The sequence below is a fragment of the Canis lupus genome, chromosome 5, assembly GCF_048164855.1.
Source record: "Canis lupus baileyi chromosome 5, mCanLup2.hap1, whole genome shotgun sequence".
NCBI lineage: Eukaryota > Metazoa > Chordata > Mammalia > Carnivora > Canidae > Canis > Canis lupus.
This window is the reverse complement of record NC_132842.1, coordinates 84564900-84579308: the sequence shown is the minus strand read 5'-3', so window position 1 is coordinate 84579308 and position 14409 is coordinate 84564900. Positions and strand designations below refer to the sequence as shown.

The 14409-nt window shown below is 59.3% G+C and overlaps 1 protein-coding gene across 4 annotated transcripts in view; it reads right to left on the bottom strand.

The window, feature by feature from the left end:
• DHRS3 (dehydrogenase/reductase 3) overlaps positions 1 to 14409 on the bottom strand; it is a 38609-nt gene that overhangs the window by 2597 nt on the left and 21603 nt on the right. For all 4 annotated transcript variants that reach the window (XM_072828301.1, XM_072828302.1, XM_072828300.1 and 1 more), the window contains exons 2-5: positions 4693 to 4836; positions 3936 to 4055; positions 3392 to 3630; positions 90 to 215 (exon numbers count right to left, since the gene is read on the bottom strand). In XM_072828301.1, the coding sequence (XP_072684402.1) occupies positions 90 to 215; positions 3392 to 3630; positions 3936 to 4055; positions 4693 to 4836 (629 nt within the window). The remainder of the gene's footprint in view (positions 1 to 89; positions 216 to 3391; positions 3631 to 3935; positions 4056 to 4692; positions 4837 to 14409) is intronic.

Sequence of the window (14409 nt, the reverse complement as noted above, 5' to 3'; positions counted from 1 at the left end):
ACACGCGTCCTTTCTCCCGCCCGCCACCTCCTCCCCACCCGGCTTCCCCAGCACAAGGCCTGACCCCAGCTTCCTCCCCCTACCCGTACCTTTTCAAGATAATGAGGGCGTGCATGGTCCACGGGAGGAGGAGCAGGGCTTGATTGAGCTGCACGGCTTCCACCGTCCTCCGCGCCACCGTCTCCGGCTTCAGCGGCGGGAAGAGGTTGGGGAACCTGACCCAGGGAGAAGCAAGATGCGTTTCTTCCGGAGAAGCAAGTGCTTGTGCCGACCCCTCCGTGGCCAAAGTTCCCGGGCATCCCTCTGGCTTCTGCCGTTTGGGAGGCTGGAGGCCCCTTTGGGACGGTCTGCCCGCCCCCACCGCTGCCCCAGAAGTGCTGGCACTTTCCTTCCCGGTGAGTCTTCCCTTGAGAACGGAGGTCTCGTGGCCCTCCCCCTGGGACCCAGTCTCCAAGATGCTTCCCACGGATCCTCTGAAGTGTCGCTCAGGTCCTGCTGCGGCCGGGCTCAGACGCGCCCTCCCCGGGCTCCCAGCCCTCTTGCCGGCCCTGCCTGCCCCCTGGCCCCCCGGCCTGGTCCCTCTGCTCCTGCAATCCTGGCCAACCTTTCTGTTCTTGCCACTTGAGCTCTTTGCTGGCTCAGGGCCTCTTACCAGCTGTCCCCCCAGGGACGGTTCCCGGCCCGTCCACTCGGGGTGGCCTCTGGTCCCCTAGTTCCCTCGACTCCACTGACCACATCTAGAATGGCCTTGCTGGCCTGCTTGGTCCCTCTTAGTGGCCTGTGTCCCCCATCAGACTGAGTTCTACAAGGGCACAGTCCGGTCAGTCTAGCTCCCTGTCTTATCCCCTGGGTGCAGGGTCTGGCACACAGTGGGTGCTCACTACACGCTTGCTGAACACATGGACGCCGAACACCCTGCTGTTCCCCAGTGTGTCCTGCTCGTCCTGTCTGGAGGCAGGGGTCTGCGGCCATGCCCTTCTGTGCCCAGCCGCCGCGGCCCCCCCTGCCTCACTGCCTCAGCCCTTCACCCATTGCGGCGCACTCTCCGCTCTCCGTCGGGGTGGGAAACGAACGATCAAATTGGCAAGCGACAGGGAGCGCACTCATGCCTGCTGGGAGGCGCCTGGCCTGAACCCCACGCAGGGATGAGGCTCCCTAAGGGCCAGGCCTCTGCTAAATGCAGCAGGAGCCATTTGCTCTGATTTACAGAGAAGGAAGCTGAGGCTTTGGGGACGTGGGGGGGCTCAAGCCAGGTCAGCCTGAGCCCCAGGTGAGGAAGCCGATCCTTTTTTTCTTCTTTTCTTTCCCCCTAAGAAATGGCAGTTGGTTAGACACGGCTCATCCACAGGTAACCAACCGTCACCCAGTACTTCCGACCTGCCAGGCAGGCTGGTTGATTCCCACCTTGGAGATCACCTAACCTGCGGGGCAAGGGGTACGGTACCGATCCCTTCCTAGAGATGAAACAAGGCACAGAAAAGCTAAGTACCTTGTGCAAGGTCACACAGAGCTGGGACTTGGGCCTGGGCTGTCTGGGCCCTACTCCGCACCCCTGCGGAGAAATGGCTTGGGGGAGCCTTGTGTTCCCTTAACGTGGTGAGAGGAGAGTGCCAGGAGGTGACATGGGCACGCCTGGAGGGTCTGTGTGCTGCAGCCCAGCTGAAGCCCCGAGTGCCCCTGCTGATCTTCCAACCAATGTGCATTTACTGGGCACCTCTTGTATGCCCAGATGAAAAGACGTGATGGGGGGGCAGTAGCTGTCATTAATCCAACCCCCCCTAAATACAGGATCTATGAGGATTTGCAGGTGAGTCAGGTGGAAATATGGATTTCCGGGGCACACGGAGGGTGTGATCTGCGAGGAAGACAGATCACATGTGTGTCCGCGGAGATGCTCGCTGAGGGTGAGGGCGGCCGGAGCGGCGGTTCTGAGCACCCGCGGGCCGGCCTTGCACCGGACACCCTCCCTGGGAGCCCCCGAGGGAAATACCATTTCCATTTTTAGTGATGAGCAAAGTACGGCTCAGAGAGGCGGCGGAACTGGCTCGAGGTTTTGTAAGTGTAGAGACACCGTGGTGTCACCAAACCACTCTCGGTGATAACCGTTCAGGGGACCGAGTGATCCCCACGTGGCTCACGCTCTGCGAGGGCCCTCCACCTGCTGGCTCACTCAGTTCCCACCATGACCTTCCACGTGGTCCTCGGTTTTGGAGGAAGCCGGTGTGTCTAATTTGGAAGGCAAATCTATCATCACAGCTGCGTTGCCGAAAGCAAGGAAAGTAGCTGTTGGGTAGCCCGGCATTTCCTTCCACCTGTGACCTCATGCCCCTTCACAACCCCGCATCATCACAGCACCAACTATTGGGCACTTACTATATACACATACGGAGTTCCATGCCGGGTCCCATTTTATCCTTATCCCAGAACCCTAGGTGTGGACACCCACATCAACCCATTTTTTCCATTCTTTCCTTCCATCCGTCCTTCCTTCCTCCGTCCTTTCCCACCATCCCTTCCTCCCTGCCCAGCGTGAAGCCCAACGCTCCATCTCACAACCCTGACATCATGACTTGAGCCGAAATCAAGAGTCAGATGCTTCACCGAATGAGCCACCCAGGTGCCCCGCTCATCACCCCATTTTACAGATGAGCAAGGGAGGCCACAGTGGGAGCCCCTGGACCCAGGGTCACAGGGCGCATTACAGGTATAGGTGAGGTGGCTCCCCGGGTGGCTGGCTCCAAAGCACGAGCTGTACTCCATTGGTTCCCATTCCCTTTGACTTAACTGGCCTTGAGGAGAGGTGGTTGGGCTTCAGCATCTCTTTAAATTGAGCTCGAATTTGCATGCAACATAAGGGCATCCACCGTTAGCGCAGAGCACGATTACTTTTTGCCTATGTAACTGCCACTCAGATCGGGAAGACAGAACATTTTGAAAAGCCTAGAAAGTTCCCTGGTGCCTCCTCCCAAGCTCCGTCCCCATCCCTCCAGGGACGGTCAGTGTTCTGGTTCCTCCCACCGTGGCCTGGATCTGCTTGCACCCGTGAAGAATGCGCTCTGCTGCGCCTGGCTTCTCTGGCTCAGCAATACTTCGAGACTCGTCCGTGCTGTTTAGGTATCAGCACTCCATTCTCTTTAGATGGTTGGGGACTATCCCGCTGCACGCATGGAGCACTGCTGGCTCGTAAAGTCCCCTGACCCGAGGAGCAGGGCCCTAGAGCCCCACCGTACCCCCTGCCCTGCAGACGGAGGATCGGGCACGAGACCACAAAGCCAAAGATCAAGGGCTTCTGAGATATTGAACATTTCAGCACCCCCGGTGCACCCTCGGCGCCCCCGCCCCAATCTGCCGTGGGCCTGGGCTGCGGGGCGGTGAGTCCCGGCTCACTGACCTGACCCTCATGCCCTGGAACATCTCGGTGCTGGTGTGGAAGGGCAGCACGGTGGTGGCGCTGACTCCTGGGCAGTCCAGCAGCCCCAGGGTCAGGCTCTCCATGAAGGCGAAGGCCGAGGCTTTGGACGTGCAGTAGTCGATGGCACCGGGGATGGCAGAGAGCGCCAGCACGGAGTTGAGACACACGATGTGGCCGTTCTGCAGCTCCAGCATGCGGGGCAGGAAGGCCTTGGTGGTCTGGGGGCGGGCGGGAGGTCAGTGTGGGGCACCGCGGCCTCCGGCAGCCCCTCTAAGCTTCTGGGGAGGACAGGCCGCCCCGGGCACATGCACCCCTCCGGTGGCGGGCACTCCTAGGACGGGAGGGGGGCGCCGAGGGCGCTGACCTCCACATTTCTGTACGTCTGGATGTCTCCTGGGGCTGGCAGGTCGCCTCGTCCTCGGACATCCCCCTGAGCCTCTCCCCCCGCCCCCACGGCACCCAGGAGGGAAGGAACAGGTCACTGTCACCCCGGGGCTGCCCGGGGCCTGGGACAGGCCCTTACCCAGAACTGGCCCAGCGTGTTGATGTGCTGGGACTTGAGGAGGGCATCGTCGTCACTGTCCATCAGGCTCTTCCCGTGGACCACGGCCGCGTTGTTCACCAGGATGGTGATGTCGCCCACCTGTGGGCAAGGGCGCCGTGGGGCCGTGAGGGCAGCCGGCCCCGGTGGGAGGACCTGCCCCCGCAACGCTGGCTGTGCACCCCCGGGCAACCACATCATCTCCTGGAGCGTCAACCCGGACTTGTGGGAAGGGGGTGCCCGCCCTCCGGGCTGATCTGAGGCCCAGAGGACTTTACGGCGTAGAGCACGGTTATGACAAACGAGCTTATTGTTACACGAAAGCAGTTGACGTTCACATGGGCCAGATACCAAAACGGGGTGGGTTTTGCTCTCTGGCGGCTCACTGGTGCACGCAGTGCAAACAGGCGGCCGGAGTCACGACAAAGATCGGAGTCGGGACAAGGCAATGGGCCATCTGCCCCCAGGCTCTAAGACACACAAGGTCTCAGCTTCCCAAGGGGCCGACAGGTGATTCCTCCTGCTGTGCAATCCAGCCCCAGCCCCAATCCCTGCCGCAGGTAACACACTCGTGCCCACGCACCCTCACGCACACACAGCCTGGGCCACTCGCAGAGAGTCCCCAGGGACACCCCGGAAACAGCCATTCTGCCGGTGGCCACGCCCTGTGCCAGGCCGGGTGCGAACGGTCCCGGAGGCTGGCATTCTGTGCTCAGCGGAGCTCAGGGCCGGCCCTCACCTTCTCCCGGACGGCTTTGGCCGTCTGGTACACCTCCTCCCGGTTGCCCACGTCACAGATGAAGTAGTGGCACTCGGTGCCCATCTGCCGAATCTCCTCCGTCGTCTCCTTCAGGCATTTCTCAGTCCGGCCCCAGAGAACAATCTGGAAGGAGAGGAGGACAGCACCCAACAGGCGGTCATTAGTTTAGCCACCGTGATGCAGTGACTGGCATCAGAAATTCAGCAACTTGCCCAATCTGGTTCGACCCAAAGAGTATGCAAAGCACCTCAACAAGATGCTTTTCTAGACATGGGGCTTCTGAAGTGAACGCGCGGTTCCTGAGCCCACTTACGACTGACCGGTGGTTGTGCTTCCTGCAAGTCCTTCCGACACACTCGTCTCCGCGGGAGCCCTGGCCCTGCCAGCCCAGTTCCAGTTACCCTCCCAGCCAGGCGCAGCAGGACCCCCTCCGCACGGTTCTCCGGAACGTTCTCAGAACAAGCTGGCCTCTCTCGCATTAGATCCAGAGCCGGGTTTATGAGCAGCCGCCGCCAGAATGGACTGGAAGGTCCGGCCGTGAGGCCCACCGAGGCGAAGTGGAGCGCTCCACCGAGCTGTGGCTGCACTGGGGAGGGGGGCGTGAGCAGGGGCCCCAGCAGACGCCGCTGCCCCCACAGGAAACGAACGTGGGACCCAGTCCACGAGGAGGTGACCCTGGTGGGGCGATAGATGGATTCCTAACGGGGTGGGACACATTTATGAAGGGCTGGCCACAGACGGCTCAGAGGACAAGCCTGGCTAATTCTCGCCTTGGCCTAAGCGAGAACAGCCCACCCCTCCCACCCCCCCGGTAAAAGGGCTGGAAGAGGGGGAAACCAAGAAACCTGGCTGACACTCAGCTTCGTCAGCACAGAGGGACAGGGTGGGGGGCTGGAGGCAAAATAAAGGGAAGAGCGCGCCTGGGTGGCTCAGCCCGCCAAGCATCCAACTCTTGATTTTGGCTTAGGTGGCGAGATCGAGTCCGGGTCGGCCGTCTCAGTGCAGTCGGCTCGTCCCTCCCCTTCCCCCTGTGCCCCTCCTCTCCGTCTCCGTCTCTCTCTCTCTCTCAGAAATAAATAGAAAAAAAATCTTAAAAAAAAAAAAAAAGAAAAGGAAAAAAGGAAGAGTTGAGGTTTTCCTGGGGATTAGTCCAGTGGGTTTCTATTTTTGTTTCTTCTTTCTTTCTGAAATTATCGACGAAATTCCTCCTTGAAAAATAAAACCCAATATGGGTCCCGGGGTGTGAAACAAGGGAAAGGAAGAAACTGCACGTCCAACTGCATATGTCCTTCCTCTGGTAACGAGAAGGGGAAGGCTGTGCTGGGCAGGCCAACATTTTCAAGCGGGGGTGACGGAGGTGGCTCAACCCAGCACCCAGAGCCCCGTGGATCTCTCCAGTCTGCTTTGCGACACGGCAGAGGGCAAAGTCACACACGCAAGTGGTTGGGGTGGGAACAGTTTATCAACTGTGTACCTAAAATCTCAGGACTTTTACTTAAGTGGAAAGGGCCCCCAAAGGGTGTAGCTGGCGGTCTCCACCACTAAGGAGCGGGTCAGGTCTCCCATGGCTTTACTTTTTTTTATTAGTGTTTTTTTTTTTTTTTTTGAAACTTTTGAAATATTTTTAAAAAGAAAATAAGTATTTTTCTCGACCTCTGAAACATCCCTGGGAAAGCCCGGGTTTGGAGACCCCACCTAAGTCCAACCACTTTATTTCCTGTAACTGAATCTTAAAGTGCAGGATGGGTTTTACAAGGAAGGATTCCACCAGTGGCTCTCGGTGACCACAGAAGCCCACCACGTGCAGACGGACTCGACTCGACGGGCCCCGGGGGACGCCTTCCCGTCTGCTGAACTCAAGACAGACTTAGAACGTGTTCACCAGGAGGGCCAGGGAGACTCACTCAGGAAGAAGAAAACAAACATCTGTTGTAGGCAGGCAACTCGAGGTGAGCATCCTCCGCTCCACCAAGCCCAGCCTTGCCTTGTGGTCATTGTCACCAGGTTCCTCCCATCCTCCCTTGTTACCCCATCCGTCCGTCCATCCATCCATCCATCCATCCATCCATCCATCCATCCTTTTATTCCTTCCTTTTCTTCCTTCCATTCACCTACCCAATCCTTTCATTCACCCATCCAATCCTTCCTTCCCTCTGTCCATCCATCCATCCATCTATTCATCCATCCATCCATCCTTTCTTCCATCTACCCACCCGACCCTCCCTCCCTCCCTTCCACCCACCTAATCCTTCCTTCTATCTGTCATTCATCCATCCATCCATCCATCCTTCCTTTCTTCTACTCACCCATCCAATCCTTCCTTCCATCTGTCCATCCATCCATCCATCCATCCATCCATCCATCCATCCATCCTTTCTCCCATCCACCCACCCAATCCTTCTTTCCTTCCTTCCTTCCTTCCTTCCTTCCTTCCTTCCTTCCTTCCTTCCTTCCACATCTCCTTTCTTCCTCTACTCATGCCCCCACCTCTCCCTGGGCCCTAGGACAAGTTTGCTTTCTGCCCACTTCACGCCAACCCCACCGGCTGGGAGCCCCCTGGGGTCCTCAAGTCTGGCTTGTTGTTTCCATATTCCAGGGCCCAGGAGCGCATGTGCCATTTGCTGAGTGAACAAATGTTCAAGGCCACAGGTAGGCTGGGCTGGGAGGGGGTTTAAGGCTGAGACCATCCCATCTCCTTTGAGCCCTTTAGGGTCCCAGGACCTGCAATGCAGAGTCTGCTTGGACCAAGATTCATGAGATCCAGATTTCCCCAGAGCCTCAAAACCGTCCTGGGGTGGAGTTTTGAGGTGAAGAGTCAGGTCAGAGCTCGGACCCTGGAAGGGGGCAAGGGGTCAGTCTCAGAGAAAACGAGGTCCAGGCCTAGGCGTGCGAGCCTTGCTGGGTGGCCTGGGGCTGGTCCTCTGGGGACAGGAGGGAGAGAGAGAGCTGAGTGGAGGCCTAGTTGGAGCTGCTCCTGCCACGGCCCCTTCCTGGCTTCTCCTCATCCAGTCCCCTGCTCAGACCCCTCGGAGGACCCGGAGTTACCGGCCAGGACACCGGCAGGTGCAGCCCCGCAGGCCTGCCCATGTGGCCCCTGCCCACATCCCCCAGAGCCAGAACGAGGGGGCGGGGGGGCGGGGGGGGCATGGGCCTGAGGAGCACGGGAACCCGGAACCCGGTTGGCCTCCTCGGAACTACCTCCCAGGGATGCCCGTGGGGGCGGGAGGGCCGCGGCCCTGGACCCGCTCTTAGGCCAGGCTCATAAGTAAGGGGCTTCCCACCCGTGGGCCACCCCCGCCGGCCCCAGCCCCCCAGCAGCCCCAGCGGAGGCCGTGAGCCACTTTTCCACCAAGCCTTTGCGGCTCACAGGTGCGAAGTGACGGCCCGGAGCCGCCCTCGGGGGCCACGGATGCAGGATCAGAACCCAGGGCCCCCGTCCCGCGGCAGGGGAGCCCCCGACCCCCAGGTGCAGTGGGCTGGGGTCCCGCACGAGAACCTGCCCCGACGGCCCCCATGTCCTCCTGGCGTGGGTGCCCAGCCGCCGTGCTGTCGCAGCCGTCTGTCTGTCTGTCTGTCTGCCCACAGGACCGCCCGGAGCACCTGCTGCGGGCCAGGCGCCCTGCCCGGCGCTGAGGCCAAACACAGAACCAAACGGACGTGGTGCCTGCCCCGGGGAGCCCGTGTTCCAGTGAGGGGACAGTGACGGGCGAGAAAACCGTCAGACACACATTACGGCGAGTGGGATCAAGGGTGAGTGCGGGGACTTCATTTAAATTTGGGGTTTGGGCCAGCCCGGGTGGCCCAGCCATTTAGCACCGCCTTTGGCCCAGGGCGTGATCCTGGAGACCCGGGTTCGAGTCCCACGTTGGGCTCCCTTCAGGGAACCTATTTCTCCCTGTCTGTGTCTCTTGTGAATAAATACATAAAATCTTTAAAAAATAAATAAGTAAATTTGGGGATTGATGAGGAAGCCCTGTTGTGCCCACAGTACAGATGGCGAAACCGCGGCCCAGGGAGCCTAAGCTACTTCTCTGCGGTCACGCAGCCAACTGAGCTGGGATGCGGGCCGAGGTTTCCCAGCAGGAGAGAAGCCGCCGCCTCTATCACGGGGTGCTGCGGGGGGTGAGGCTCCAGAAGCCCCCACCCCCCCCGCGGTCAGCATGTGCCCCCTGCTGAGGCGAAGGCCTGGGACGGCGGGCACGGCCTCTGGACACCCCTCAGCTGCAGCTGTTAGAATGATGCGCGTTCACCACCCGGAAAGTACTGAGGGATCTAACGTCGTGGGAAGACTGCAGCCTTGTCCACATAGGACGAGGTCAACCCTAAAAACCGAACAGGTGTTTTTTATTTATTTATTTGTTTGTGAGAGAGAGTTGTGGGGGGGGAGCAGACGCCCGCTGAGCAGGGAGCAGATGCAGGACTCGATCCCAGGACCCCGGGATCATAACCTGAGCTGAAATCAAGAGCTGGATGTCAGGGGCCGCTGGGGGCTCAGTGGAAGAGCGTCGGCCTTTGGCCCAGGTTGGCTCCCCCGCCCCCACCGGTGCCCCCACGCTGCCTCCTGGGATCCACCGCTGCCTCCCTCCCCTCCACCGCAACGGGGCTGCCCGTTTGGATCTCTCTCCCGGTGGTTGTGTGAGTGAGTGCGGAGGCTCCCAGAGGCCGCACAGTCAGGGTTTACACGCTCGCATCACGCGCGCTGTCCTCACCAGCTGCCGTCTGCATCCTGCCTCTCGGGGGCAGGGAATCCATCTCACCCCTTCCGAGTCCCCTGTGACCCTACCTGGTGCCCGGCACGGGCCGGCTTTCTCTGTTGTCGATGCCAAGGCTACTGTGGGCTCCTGCTCGTCCTACAGAACCCTGCCTGAAGGGCCCCTCCGTTCTGCAACTCCCGGTGGCTCCTTCCATCGTCCCTCCCATGACCCACGAGAGCTAGCAGCCAGTGAGCACTCCCACGGGCTCGGTACCTCCGGGTCTTTTCCGTTCATCCTCACAGCTCCTAAGTGGTTAAGGTTACTCTGTCCGTTTTCCCGTGAGGCCCCGGCAGGTCAGAGGACTCGCCCGAGGTCCGTCCGCTTACAAGCTGCGGTGCAGGGGGACTGAGGACTCGCAGTGCCCACCGCCCATGCTGACCGCCGCCTCCCCACAAGCTGGCAAGGCCCTCCGGGGAATCCTATCCCCTCTGTCCATCCTACAACCTTAGCACCAGGCGCGGGCCAGGCGCGGAGTAAAAGCCAGCTAACACTGTCACATGCCACTGGCCCCGGGAGGTCTCTAGAAAAATCTGCTGACCAGAGAACAGTGAGTGACTCTTCTCCACCCAGTCTTGCTTTCTCTGCCCAGAAGGGCTTTGCACGAACGCCTGGACTTGGCATTCGTTGCTGGAGCTCCGCTGCGGAGCACGGTCCCCCCCCAGTGACGTGAGCTGGGTGGTCTCTGGGTGGGTCCCGGGAGGAGCATCTGTTTATAATTGGCAGCCCCGGAAAGATCCGGGTCCCTGGGAACGTCTTTAGCAGAACGGTTCATGTCTCATGGGCTCCACGTCTTGGAGGGAAGTGGGGTTGGGTTGGCTCCTCAGAAGGAAGAAAATACCCACCAGAGACCCCAAACCACGGCAGGGTAGGGGCTGGGAGGGTCGCGATTTAGAGGCTGCAGAGCTTTCCTCCGCTCTTAGCACCTCCAGTGGGAAGACATCAATATGGATCCATCCCTGTGGCCAGACGAGAACGGGCAAGCAACAAAAAACTCAGTGTGGCCAGGAAGGGGTGGGTGAGTGCCATGCAGGGGTGCGGGCAGGTAACGCTGGGGCGCAGACACGTGCCCTCCGGTACAAGTCAAATTTTGACTTTTCCCCTCTTTCATAGCCCCGTCCATTTACAAAAACAGATCCCCTTCCTTTTGAGTAGAGTGGCCTAGAGCACAGGCTCAGCAGCCAGACGGGCTCAGTTACACGGCCTGAGAAAACCCACGGGGCCTCCCTATCAATTCACGTTATTAATTTCAAAGGGTGGCTGGGAAGGTGCAGAAGGATATGGTAAATACGAGCTATTATTATTCCTATTAACCTAAGAACAGAAATAGGTCCCCCCCTTGCTCGGAGAAGATCCCACTATTCCCCCATAAAACTGGAGTCACTGGGGTGACAGATGCCTGGAGGACCCCAACTGGCTTTCGCTGCCTTGCTGCTAGACACAGCCTTAACTGGGGCAGAACCACAGGATCTTAGAGACCTCTCCGGTTTAGAAAGACCCTCCTTTGTCCACACCCCCGGCCCACAGAGGTGGGGACTCTGTCCAACCTCAGGGTGGGGTGCAGGGCGCCCTGTAGGAAGATTTCCCAGGAGAGGGTTTCATGCTGAGCTCTGGGGACCCCGGGGAATCTAGTGAGGGCCACGGAGGGGTGGGAGACTTGGTAGCCAGCGTCCCAGCCATCTGGAGCGGTGACATTAAAAAAAAAAAAAAAAAAAAGATTGGGGCATCTGAGTGGCTTAGCTGGTCAGGCATCTGCCTTAGGTTGAGAGGTGGTCCCAGGGTCCTGGGATCAAGCCCCGCATCAGGCTCCAGGTTTGCATCAGGCTCCAGACCCACATTAAAAAATAATAATAATAAATAAATAAATAAATGAATATATATATATATATATTCATTTATTTATTTTAGCAGCGGAGGGGGAGAGGGGGAGAGAGAAGCAGACTCCCTGCTGAGTGTGGAGCCCAACACGGGGCTGGATCCCCGGACCCTGAGATCAGGGCCTGAGCGGAAACCAAGAGTTGGGCACTTAACCAACTGAGCCACCCAGGTGCCACTTTTATTAGTCTTCTAGAAGGGCCGTTTCTACAAAGATTCTGTTGCCAAAAATAAAGTTTGGATGCTACGGCGCTGGATCCTTAGCCCTTTCTTCTCCAGGACAGAAGCTTTTTTTCCTGGGGATGGACCCCAACCGGCTGCCTCTAGTCTCGCCCTCGGGGAGCGCCAGCCTGTCGTCCCCACGCACGCAGCCAGCCTACCAGCGCTTCGTCCAAAGGCGACGCCTCCAAATCCAGGACAGCGATGGGATGCCGCCCCGAGACCCTTTGGACTTTGTAAGCTTTCCACCGGCCCCGGCAAAGGCACCGGGCCTCCCTGCTAGGGAGCTGGGCTGGAGGCGGCTTCCCCTTCCCGCTCCTGCCCCGCCGAGCTGCCCGCGTGACAGGCAGGACAGGCTGGCCAGGGCTGCATTCCCTGCCGGGGCCGCCGAGAAGGTTCTGGCTACCGCGGGCTTGCTGTGGGACCCCCGCTGCAGTCTCTCCCCTAGTCCCCTGACAGCGCTAGGAGGGAGGTACTGAGCCCGTTCTGTAAGTGAGAAAACCGAGGCACGGACACACCCGAAGGTACTCAGCCGGACTCCATCCTGCTGGCCGTGAGGCCCAGTCCTGTGCCCTTGGCCACCACACTTCCCCTGCGGGAGCAAAGTGACCCCATAAAGGGACATGAGCACTGAGCACACAGCAGCGACAAGGACTGGATGGCCAGTGTCGACCTCCCACGGGGCAGCACGTGGTCCCACCGACCAAGTATTTGCTGTGTGGGTGACAGTGACGACCATCAGCCCCCTGAGAGGAGACCAGGGCCTTTAGAGGCTGAGATGGGAGGGCAGGTGAGGACAGGAGCCACTGTCCCGAGCACAGGCCAGCACGGCGCCCAGGGCAGGTGGCGGGGGGAGAGGGTAGGCCGGGAGCATCCATGGTCCTCCCGTGGACGAGGAGGAGGGGCGGACTGCGGCGCCGGCTAGTTCCCGGGGCGCTCACTGTGTGCCAGGCCCTGCTCTAGGCGCTTTAGGTGTAGTCCTCTCGGCGACCCTGCACGGGTGGACAGCTTGACTTGTGTCCCCCAAGAAGGTACGTCCAGTCCCGACCCCTGATCGCCACGAATGTGATCTTGTTTGGAAAAAGGGTCTTTGCAGATGCGATTAATTTACGGATCTTGAGAAGAGATCACCCTGGATTAGGGTGGACCCTAAAATCCAAAGACAGGTGTCCTTATAAGGGGCAGAAGAGGGACACACAGAGAAAAGAGGAGACTTCTTCCAGGGGGGCAGCCGCATACGTGGGGTCCCGTGGAGCCCCTGGGTGAGGGCAGCAGCACGGACGGGTCGAGGTAGAGTCCAACACCACCGCCCTTGACCACTGGGACCAAGAACGTGTTTGATCCATAGGTACTACGGGGCCCCTGGAGGCTTTTGGATTTGTTTTTTTTTAAGGTTTAGTTTTTTTAGAGCAGTTCTAGGTTCACAGCAAAGTTGAGCAGAAGGTACAGAGACTTCCCACGCCCACCCCCCCCCCACCCACTCCTGCACGGCCTCCCACTGCCAACATCCCAACATCCCCCAGCAGGGTGGCAGGTGCCCTTGCCACAGCTGGGGACGCCGCGCCGACGCATCCCTACCCCCCGGAGTCCACAGCTGACACCCGAGCTAACTCCCGGTGTAAATTCTGCGGGTCTGGACAAAGGTATGATGACATCTACCCACCACTGCACTACCACAGAGCTTCACTGCCCGAAAAGTCTCCTGTGCTGCACCTGTTCATCCTCCCCTCCTCCCAACCCCCCGCAATGAATGACCCTTTAAAGAACTCCGTGGTTCGGCCTTTTCTAGAATGTCATGGAGTTGGAATCACCGTACACATAGCCTCTTCAGGCTGCCTCCATGTCTTTTCGTGGCTTCATAGCTCATTTCTTCTTGGTGCCGATTAATAGCCCATTGTTTGAATGATTCGGTTGATTTATCCATTCCCCTACGGGAGGGCCAGGGGGTGCAAGTTTCGGCAGTTAGGCATGAAGACGCCATAAACATCCCTGTGCACGCCCCTGCTCTTTTACTGTCCAGATCTCTCCCGGTCCCTGGGCCGCACATCTCCCTCCACGATGGAGGTCCTACGTCCCTGAGGATAGAGGGCACCCCCCACCCGCCCCCCACCACCTCATACTTCCTTCTGCCAAGAGCCATGTCTCCGCAACTGTTCAGAATCCAAGTGTGACCACTGGGCTACGTCCCGTCTCATCCCAGGGTGTGACTCTTGTGAATCCTTTTGGTTCGGGAGCCACTGGGAAAACCCTCCAGGGGAAACTACCTCAAAGGCTGACTCTGCAGAAGAGCAGAACAACTTCCCACTTCCAGCCAGAAACTCAAGGGCTGATGTTTCTTTTCACAGACATTAAGAGCCTATGGGCCTGGCCCCCAGGGCTGCACCTCCGTCTGTCTACCCTTCGACCACACGTGGCAAAAGCTGGGGGGGCGGGGGGGGAACCCGGGCCAGAGTTGCTTAGCTGAAGCCCCATGACCTCTGCCTCAGTTCCCCCGTCTGGACCTCCTGGTAGAGAACACCACCTGACCTTGAGGTGGTGAGAAGGGGAGAGGAGAGCCAGCGGTTGCAGGCCACCCTGTAGCACGGTGCACATCGTCGGTAGCACCATCCTGAGACACGCGACCACAAGTGCAGTGCGGGGCTGAAGCTCAGACAGGCCGAGTCACCCACGCGGGCTACGCTGCCACAAGTCTCGAAGCAATGCTTCAACCTGAACCCCAAAGCCAAGCTCCTCCACTGCTCCCTGTCCTCACTCACTCACACATTCGAGGGAGATCACTGTGTGGCGGCTACGTGCCGGGCAGGGTCGCAAGCCCTAGAACACGGCAGGGCGCAAGTTCATCCCACTCTCC